At 40.4% G+C, this 9,715-nt stretch overlaps 1 protein-coding gene across 1 annotated transcript; it reads left to right on the top strand.

The window, feature by feature from the left end:
• Positions 1-206: 206 nt before the first annotated feature.
• Positions 207-7,424, top strand: ap3m2 (adaptor related protein complex 3 subunit mu 2). Its single transcript, XM_003448583.5, has 9 exons — positions 207-363; positions 1,057-1,341; positions 1,442-1,613; positions 1,834-1,971; positions 2,388-2,473; positions 4,245-4,378; positions 4,695-4,902; positions 5,060-5,204; positions 5,848-7,424. The coding sequence occupies exons 2-9, from the start codon at positions 1,069-1,071 to the stop codon at positions 5,946-5,948; spliced, it is 1,257 nt and encodes a 418-aa protein (XP_003448631.1). The 5' UTR covers positions 207-363; positions 1,057-1,068; the 3' UTR covers positions 5,949-7,424.
• The last annotated feature ends 2,291 nt before the right edge of the window (positions 7,425-9,715 follow it).

Here is a 9,715-nt window from a genome sequence, read left to right as displayed (position 1 = left end):
ATTTGTTTGAATCGAAAAAGAGCTCCACAAGATGAAATCTGATCCTGCAAACAAAATGTCAGACCAGGTACATCTTAAAACCAATCAGCGGGTGATTTTTACTGGTGTTTACCGTTGTTCTCCCGCTATGAACCAATCACAGCCAAGTCACGAGCCACCAGTTTCCGCACTGTTGGCCTATGCCTCTATTAAGAAGGCGGGATTTTACACTTGGTCTGTCTTCTGATTGGTTCGCTCTGCTCTGCAATCCTTCCTCACATCAGGATCTGCTGCTCCACCTAACGGGAAGCAACGTCGGCTTAATCTTTCATTGAGAGAAAAAAAGGTGAAAGGCGAGACGAAAACGTCAGAAAATTGTCTTCGGTGAGTCACTTGCAATTTTAGAAATGGTTCCAGCGGCAAATTACAATTTCATTCGTCAAAAAAGCATCGTTAATTTAACGCATTTTAACCCCCTGGACCTAGTGACGGAGCTTTCTGTCATGAGACTGAAGCAGGAGGAGGGACGGATGTAGCATCTCGTAGACGTAGATGGAGGCCTTCATCTACAATCTAATAGAAAGAGCTAGCTAGTTAGTCACACGCCTGTTTTTCTTAAACTTGATACTTTAGCAGTTGCAGTTTTTTTAGTTGTAGAGTTATATCCGGTTAAAACTTGATAGCTTTGCCGCATGTATAATTTATATTCAGGGGTCACATTTCTCAGCCATCGCAAGTTAGTGTTTTTTAATTTCTGAAACCCTGAACTTCAGTCTCAGCTCAGTAGATTTACTCTGTTACTTGAGCCGTTCTCTTCTATAAACTAAGCACAGTGTATAGACAGTATTATCCAGAGAGCAGAGCATGGTACTCCCAGTGTCATGTGAGGTTAGGGTCTGTCTTCGGGTATAATTCTCCATTGCGCCTGCTGCCTCACTGTCACACTTAATGCTTTACTGCGACTCTTAAATAACTTTCTTTGTCTGTTCTTTAAGTTAACAGAAGCCACAGTATGTTTGCCTTACCATTTTCTCATTTAAAAACCTCTGGTGGTCTCTTGCTTTTCCCTCCCAACAGCCTTTAGCCACAATGATCCACAGCTTGTTCCTAATTAACGCTTCAGGGGATATTTTCCTGGAGAAGCACTGGAAAAGCGTGGTCAGCCGCTCCGTGTGCGACTACTTCTTTGAGGCCCAGGAGCGAGCTACTGAGCCAGAGAATGTCCCACCAGTTATCCCCACGCCTCATCACTACCTTATCAGTGTGCTCAGGCATCACATCTACTTTGTGGCAGTCATCCAGAGTGAGGTCCCGCCGCTCTTTGTCATCGAGTTCCTGCACAGAGTCGTAGACACCTTTCAGGTTGTTCCTCCCCTCTCCTTCCCTGCATGTTTCTCTCCACTTTTATCATTATTTGAAGTTAACTAAAAGTGCATATCCTGCTTGTGTGCTTTGTTCTCAGGACTATTTTGGAGTGTGTACAGAGGCGGCCATCAAGGACAATGTGGTTGTGGTCTACGAACTACTGGAGGAGATGCTGGATAACGGGTTTCCTCTGGCCACAGAGTCCAACATTCTTAAAGAACTCATTAAGCCTCCTACCATCCTCCGCACCATGGTCAACACCATCACAGGTCTTTCAATCTTTTATTTGTGCTGCTTTTAATGTTGCCTGAAATCAGGAAGTAATGCTTTGTTCATACACAGCTGAGACTTCTTTCAGTAACAATTACAATTCATCTAAATAGCACTGAATGAATTCAGTTGACAGTGTGAGCCATGGCTTATGCAGGATATTACAGCAGCTGTTTGACTCTGTGTGCATGATCCTATACTGTTAATTTCTGCTTCCAGGCAGCACCAATGTGGGTGAGCAGCTCCCTACAGGCCAGCTGTCTGTAGTCCCCTGGCGGCGCACTGGGGTCAAGTACACAAACAATGAAGCTTATTTCGACGTGGTGGAGGAGATCGATGCGATTATCGATAAATCTGGTATTTCTTTTCAACTGTGTGCTGTGAAACATGTCACTGTTTGCTTGCATTATAATGCATGGGAGACACAGTAATTATTAATCAGCAGTTAATCGTAAATGAAGTAGCTCCATAGTGTAGTAGTTTGCAAATTTGCTTAACAAGTGAAAGATCTCTGGTTCATTCCCTTTGGGGCTGCATCAGGACGGGTGTAAAATCTCTGCCAAATCAAACATGCAGAGGTACCTGCCGTGGTGACCCCTTGTGAATCAGGAAGAACCTGAAAAGAGTTTCTAGTCAGTCAGTCAAAAAATGAAGAAAATGGCCAATACAATACATAAAATGTCAGCTTTACAACACAATTATTTGTACCTGCCTTCTCTTCTAACATGTTTTTTGCTTTCTGTTGTTGTCTCTGATCAACTCAACCCCCATAGGCTCCACCATCACAGCAGAAATACAGGGAGTCATTGATGCCTGCGTTAAATTGACGGGCATGCCTGATCTCACCCTCTCATTCATGGTGAGTTTCTTTTTTTTCACAAACTCTTGTTATATTTTAAGCCCGTGAACTCTCCAGACAAATAACAGATGATTACACATGGTCATAACTGTATAGCAAGCAGGGGGTTCTCCAAGGTTCAGCTTGGAAACATTTAAATCAGTGTGCTGTACATTACAATTAATATTCAGAGTAAAAGTCAAACATGCAGTAACATTTACTTCCAAATATGTCATAGCCACACTGTGCACATTTTGGACCCGAGTACTGAGAGGAGCTCAGCTGCCAGAGAATGTATTTATTTTCTTTTATACGGCAGCATGCAGGGAGCTGATTTTCCAGAGTATCTGCACTTTGCTTCACAGCAATGATAAAACTTCCTGATAAAAGCTTCCTGTAATATGCAAGTAGGGCTGCACAAGTAATCACATTTTAATCTTGATTACAATTTTGGCTTCCCACAATTAGGAGTAAAAACACAGCTGTCCAACACTGAAAATGTGTGCTCTGCCAAAAGAACACAAAGCCAAAGCAAATCAAGCTCTCCAAAAATCACTCCCTGACGACGTGCCTGCATGAGCCCATCATAGCTATTTCCTGCACCACGCCATTTGACGTTTCCTCGACTAGTCTGGACAAGTAAATGTATGTTACAGTGATGTTAACAAGAGCAAATTGCTTGTGCCGAAAGCTGACAGTGTTACCATGCACTTATTTTTTCCTCATTCTGTGATGTCATATTTAATTCTTTAGTTATACTCTATTTTGGGCAAAACCTTTTTTAGTACAAAGTCAAAAATTTAATCGTGCAGTTCTTTAATGCAAGACAGAAACACACTTCAGTAATCAAACTTCAGCTCAAGTGATCAGCTTCTCCCTCTCTCCCCCTGCATTGCCTCTTTATTCCTGTCTCTTTGTTCTTTCTGACTCTTGCCTGGAGGTCCTTGTTGAAGTCTCTAGCAAGAGTTTTTTTTATCATGATGTGGTTTTTGTTATCCTTTAGAATAGGAAAAAAAATGAAACTAAGGAGGTCAAGAAAAAACATGCCCCACGAGGGCAACTAAAACGCTCTCTGAAACTCTGACGTCTGCTGACCCAAAGTCTGCTTCTCATCGTACTGAGATACACTAATGCTAACATTTGGAGCACAGGGAGGCAACCATCCAGATGTGGTAGTTCACTGTGCAGCAGATAAGACTGAATTTATAGGTAGATAAAGTTCAAATTACTTAAAATATGTTCAAAGAAATACGCTCTGATATTTGGAGGATCATTCTATTATGAATTTAATAAAAACAACAGCGTGCGATTTTGTTATTTCATTGCAACAATCTGATCGATATTATGACTGGACCTCTATTGGACTTTAAAAACTGTCAACCTCTCTGTTTATAGTGTAGCTCTGCTAGTTTTGACTAGAGGAAAGGTCAGTGTAAGTCAGACTCAACTGCGTTTTTGTTTTAGGTTACTCTCCTGCCTACTTTATTTACAAGGTTTAATTGTTGCATCCAACAGTTATGGTGTCCAACAGTTTGAAATATTCAGTGCAAATTCCTTTGAAGAGTGTCTAATCTGAACATCCACAAAAATTTAGTGAAACTTGCTGACGAAAATCCCACGTTTCATGCAGTAACATCACAACTGTGTAAAGTGTGTTGCTGGAATAAGTGCTGTTTGTTCTTACAGGGTACACTGTGTAAAAACCAAAAAGAAATGGAAAGATATTGACAGTATTTTAATGTTTTTGAAACTTCACCACTAATCATCCTGACCCACTGCATTTCTTTCGCAGAATCCACGGCTGCTGGATGATGTCAGTTTCCACCCATGTGTTCGGTTCAAGCGCTGGGAAGCCGAGCGGATCCTCTCCTTCATCCCACCTGATGGAAACTTCCGGTTGCTCTCCTACCACGTCAGCTCTCAGAAGTTAGTACTTTGCTGTGACACAGGCAACATACAACCGTTCATTTTCTAGTTCAGAATCCTGCTTTGGTTTGTGCGGTCTGTCTTACTTTCCTGTTCACCAGAGAGGGGTGTTGCAGCCCCAGCCAGTGATAGAGGGACAAAACTATTAACTGTAGTTAGTGTCCTAAAATATGAATAATTAGTTTAACTGGCTAGTAGCAACATTTAATCCCATAGTTGAGTCATTGCATATATCTAATTAGGATATAAACAGAAATACAAATCCTTAAAGTAGGATTCCACTGTCTCATAGCTGATGTTGTTTTATCACCTTTAGTTTGGTAGCCATCCCAGTGTATGTGAAACACAACATCACCTTCCGGGAGGGAAGTTCCCAGGGGCGTTTTGATTTGACCCTGGGCCCCAAACAGACGATGGGCAAGGCCGTGGAGTCGGTCCTAGTCAGCAGCCAGCTGCCCCGGGGCGTCCTCAATGCCAACCTCAACCCCTCCCAGGGAACATACACCTTTGACCCAGTCACAAAGGTAACTTTGCAGCAATTTTTATATCACAAAAACACAGATGAAGGGAAGTGTAAATAATAGAATGAATAAATATATAAACCTGAATTATCTGAATATGTTTAAGAGACAAAATATTTAATTCTGTCATCTTGGTGTATTTTTTATCTTTTTAAACCAGTTGTTGACATGGGATGTTGGCAAGATCAACCCACAGAAGCTTCCCAGTCTGAAGGGCACCATGAGCCTGCAGGCTGGAGCATCCAAACCTGATGAGAACCCCACCATCAATATTCAGTTCAAGATCCAACAGATGGCCATCTCAGGTACACACACACCATCTGAACCACATGTTCATGTACATATGACTGTTGCCTTTCAAGAATTCCTTCATTTCTTATTTGTGATCCTCGCTCTTCTTGCACTTAGTGACCGAGCTGAACATTGAATGAGATTCATAATTTCACTGTATTAATGAAAATGAGCTCCACTTTGCCTTTTAAACCACAGAAAAGTTAATTCAACCCCCACACAGTCAGGCTCAGTCTGGTCAGCTGACAACCACCTGACAGTCCCATTGTAGGGGAACAGTGAGACCGTGACCACTAGATGGCGCCACACCCATAAATAAACCTCCTTGCATGACACCAGGAAATAATTTTATTTTCAGTGAAGTATAAAACAACCATCTTAGTTTTTCAAGTTTCACCAAGGGTTGATACATTTATGAAAATATGATGTTTTACAGTGTGACACAGAATGTAACGGTAATACTAAACTCAGAGCAAACAAAGCCTTTGGAGCTTTAGGAATCTCTTGTTGAAATCTCTGTAGAGGTTTTAGTTGAAACATCTCTAGAAGAGCCCTCCACCATCAAGCCGTCTAGCCAGATAGTTAACCCTGGTATTTGTTCTGTTCTAGTAACACATAAGTCTAATAAATTCCTGATGTATTTCTCTCCTTCATCAGGACTGAAAGTGAATCGGCTGGACATGTATGGTGAGAAGTATAAACCTTTCAAAGGCATCAAGTACATGACCAAGGCTGGTAAGTTCCAGGTCCGGACTTAAAGACTGCTTCTCTGTGACAACCGGACTGAGCCACCATGAGACTAAGGGGTGATGTGATGGGAAAGAGGAGTTGGTACGTTCCCTGTGCTTATGCATTTACCCATGAAGGCTTACCAATACAAACTGGAGGCTCCTTGTAGCAGTTCTGAGTGGATCATTGCACATAGACATGGAACCTCTGTTGTAGAACTTTGCCTAAATCAGGCAAGTTTGAAGCAAGTGTCCTAAAACATTTCCAACACTGTCCTTGCTGAACTCAGACAAACCACACTAACCCAATAAAGATTTGTCCATATAATACACCGTTTACAGGATTTTCACTGACGGTGTTAACAAACCAAATCCATGTATTTAGATAAGGCTGGATTACCGGATAAATGGACCCTAGAGTATATTAAAACCGAGCTTCTCCACAAAGAAATTAGAATTAATTAGGAAGTAGTGACCTGTACATTATGCCAGGAATCTACTATTCTAGGTTCAGATTACTCTGCAAGGTAAAAGGCAGTGCTGTAGCACATTTAAGGAGTTAAATTCAAATGAAATGGCACGGACCTACAATAACGGTCTGAGCTCCATAGAGTCCCAAAGAGTTGTTACTGCCAGCGAAAATCCACACTATACTTCTTATCCTGCTGTCCAGGTTTTCATTTTTTTCCCAACACCCTGGGCCTTCTGTTTTCTGTTTATTCTGTTCTTTGTTTCTTCTTTGCCGCAGTTTGATGATATTGTCTGCAACACTGGAGTCAGCATGCTGATGTATTAGACATGTCTCTGAAACTGTCCTCAATCTTTGAAGATATATTTTTGTTTGTTTGTTTGTTTGTTTGTTTGTTTGTTTGCAAATAAGAACGATAGAGTGACTTTTTTTTTTTTTTTTTTTTTTTTTTTTTTTTAAGCTATTTATTACCAGAAAGCCACGCATGTTCATCTTTTTATTCAGCTGTAATTGTGATTAATTACAGAATGTTGTCATTAAATTTCTTGGAAAATAAGGTTGATCCTGACAGTTTGGTGCTTGACCCTATGGTCCAAATACTCCCAAAATGTTATCTCAGCCTTTATAGTATGATGTGCATTTTTCTTTTTAAGTTTGTCTTTGCATACATTGTATAAACATAAGATTATGATTGTCGCCATGGAAACTGGTGAGCTGGATAAATCAATAAGAGTGTAATAAAGTGATGCATCCGTGACTCAGGGTCTCGGCTGGAATCAGCCCACCATCACATTGTGGTCTCATAAACCTGGCATGGAGAGTCATGGTTGCTACAGGTACAGTTTGGTGTTAACAGCTCAGAGTATAACGAAAACAAAAGTGTGTTAAGATATAACAGCGCGGTACCTCAGAAAAAATGCTTTGTGTTTACAGCAAAATGTTTGTGTTTCTTAAACAGCCTCCAATGGAGTGTAAAAACGGTGAAAAAAATAAAGAATTTGATGTGTTATAACCGAGTAATAACACTGATTACTCAATGTGTATAATGTGATGTTTTCCACATATGATATTGTGTTACCAGTTACAAGAGTCAAACTGTCCTTTGAAGTTATGATTCCATCCATCAATGAAGTAATTGGTTTAAGGTTGTATGTGTGCGATTACTGGAACTATTATGAGCAACCCTATATGAAGTTGTTCACAGAGGAGGGGCTTAGCCCAGGATGATTGGTAACCAAAAACAGATGCCAGTTTCTGTTTTCAGTGGCTTCACTTATATAGAACAAAATTAACATTTGGCATCATATCTTCAAAGTAAATTAAGAGAAATTAGAAGACACTGGCTTAATGTCACAAGCTAATACAGATTCACACATCCTCTGGATCCAGGGACTCTTACATTAAATAAAATTTAATGCATTGTGTGTAGGGAATATCAAGTTTTTTGGTGAAGGATTGCAGTCTTGGAGTGCGCTTTTTTATGACAAAGTGAAATTAAAAAAATAAATGAAAGATTCTCTTGACTGCATATACAGAAAATGCATCCAGTTTTGAAGTTAACCAACATTAAATGTTGCACATACACCCAGCGTAACTATCAGACATGCTCAGCTGTAGGTGAGTTGTGGATGTAGGTTTCTAAAATATGTAAATATTTAAAAACACATTTCCATTTAAGCAAAGATAGGAGGAGTACCAATTTGTTAGATAAGATGGCAATGTTTTGTTGATCAGAAATTACTGATAAGTAATAATAATCAAACACGGTGTAACAGTCCTGTTTTTTTTCTAAATGGGATTAAAATATTGTTGGGTTTTTTCATGATGTCAAAACATCTGGTTTGAAACACACTAACTGCTTCACAAGATCTTATATAAAACATCATTTTTAAAGGGAAGACTCTTTGGATTGTCTTATGGTGACTTCCACTTCCAGATGTGTGACATCAGCCCTGTGTCTTTGCTCCATCTGGCTGGACTCCAGTCCATAATTTACTTTAACCCCTCCAAAAGACAATCTACTACCTTTTCCTCCCTCTCTCCCCCCCCCCTCTCTCTCCCCCCTATCGACCAGACTGAGCCGTTTAAAGTCAGTTATGTCATTTGGGTCCAACTTTGTCCTCACTCTTCTCCCTCGTGCATCGCTTTTTTAGCACGTTTCTAAACTTCTTTCTAAACCTTTTCTCTTTTCTTTTTTTTATCATTTCGAATATTCACATTTTTATTATTTTTTTTCTTTCGCTTAACTTTATGTCCATTTTCAAACACTTTAAAGGCTGTCGCGACAGAGGAATATCGCGGCATTTAGTGGTAAGTTATCGCTCGCCATTATAATAATGTGGATGTTTTTCCCTCACAGCGGCGATTTTGTTTGTTTTAACAACCGAGAAACGAAAAATTCTGAGCAGCACACGTTATATGTTATATACCAAAATAACGCTTTCCAAAAAAAAATAAAAGTAAAAAATAAATGTGCAGCTTTGCATTAATTGTCCACAGCAGGTAAGTTTTAAACATGAATATAAATCAAAAATGTGTATTGAAGCTCGGCTAACGTGCCGATTTTGGCACCCGGGGCAATTAGCCGCGTGCCCTCGCTTACAGCCCAATCTGCGCTTTGTGTATTGAAGCCCAGATAATGGGCATTATCGTAATGTAAATCTAAGGATGCCTGTTAAGTGTTTATCTGATTGCTTTGATCGGTGTTGGCCGGCCGGGCGCCCTGCAGTGGTCCCTGTCGGTGAGCACGTGGACATACAGTAACAGTAACAACAGCAGCCTGGGTGGGGAGGGGTGCTCATTCAGACTTGACACTGGCCGCAGCACATTAAAGAGACGACACAACTGCTGATTAACCACGTGCTTCTTGATTAGTTGCCGGAGCGCGTGCAGCGGCTGTGCAGCGCAGTGTTTGTAGTTTAATATCCTAGCTATGAGTCAGAGTTTATTTACACTGTTGCATGTTTACACAGATAATGGCTACTTCAATAAAACTCTTCTGCAACATTGTCACCGCTTATCAACTTCCAGCTGTTGCTTATCAGCTAACTGACAGCTACGTGAGCGACTGCCATTGTGTCCTTAAAAGGTAGTGCCACCATAATGACATTAGCTGTTATTCCAACTTCATGTTACTTTAATGTTAACTCTATGCTGCCTTGCTGCAGAGGACATCTATAGGGTTGTCTTCACACCAAATGTTATAGAAGTAATTGCTAAAACATTTACGCGGAGTAAATCCGTTTGGTAGCTTAAGGGTGCTATCTAGTTAAGGTTAGCTAGGAAACAAAGCTGCCAACTAGCAAAACTTCAAATATAAGCATACTAT

The sequence above is a fragment of the Oreochromis niloticus genome, linkage group LG12 (assembly GCF_001858045.2).
Source record: "Oreochromis niloticus isolate F11D_XX linkage group LG12, O_niloticus_UMD_NMBU, whole genome shotgun sequence".
In the NCBI taxonomy this organism is placed as follows: Eukaryota; Metazoa; Chordata; class Actinopteri; order Cichliformes; family Cichlidae; genus Oreochromis; species Oreochromis niloticus.
The sequence above is the reverse complement of the archived record's forward strand: the minus strand, read 5'-3'. Positions and strand labels throughout refer to the sequence as shown.

Coding starts and splice junctions, on each gene's coding strand:
- ap3m2 (XM_003448583.5), top strand. CDS start 1,069: ATGATCCACAGCTTGTTCCTAATTAACGCTTCAGGGGATATTTTCCTG. Junction 2,474..4,244: donor ATCTCACCCTCTCATTCATG/GTGAGTTTCTTT, acceptor TTTCTTTCGCAG/AATCCACGGCTGCTGGATGA. Junction 5,205..5,847: donor CCAACAGATGGCCATCTCAG/GTACACACACAC, acceptor CTCCTTCATCAG/GACTGAAAGTGAATCGGCTG.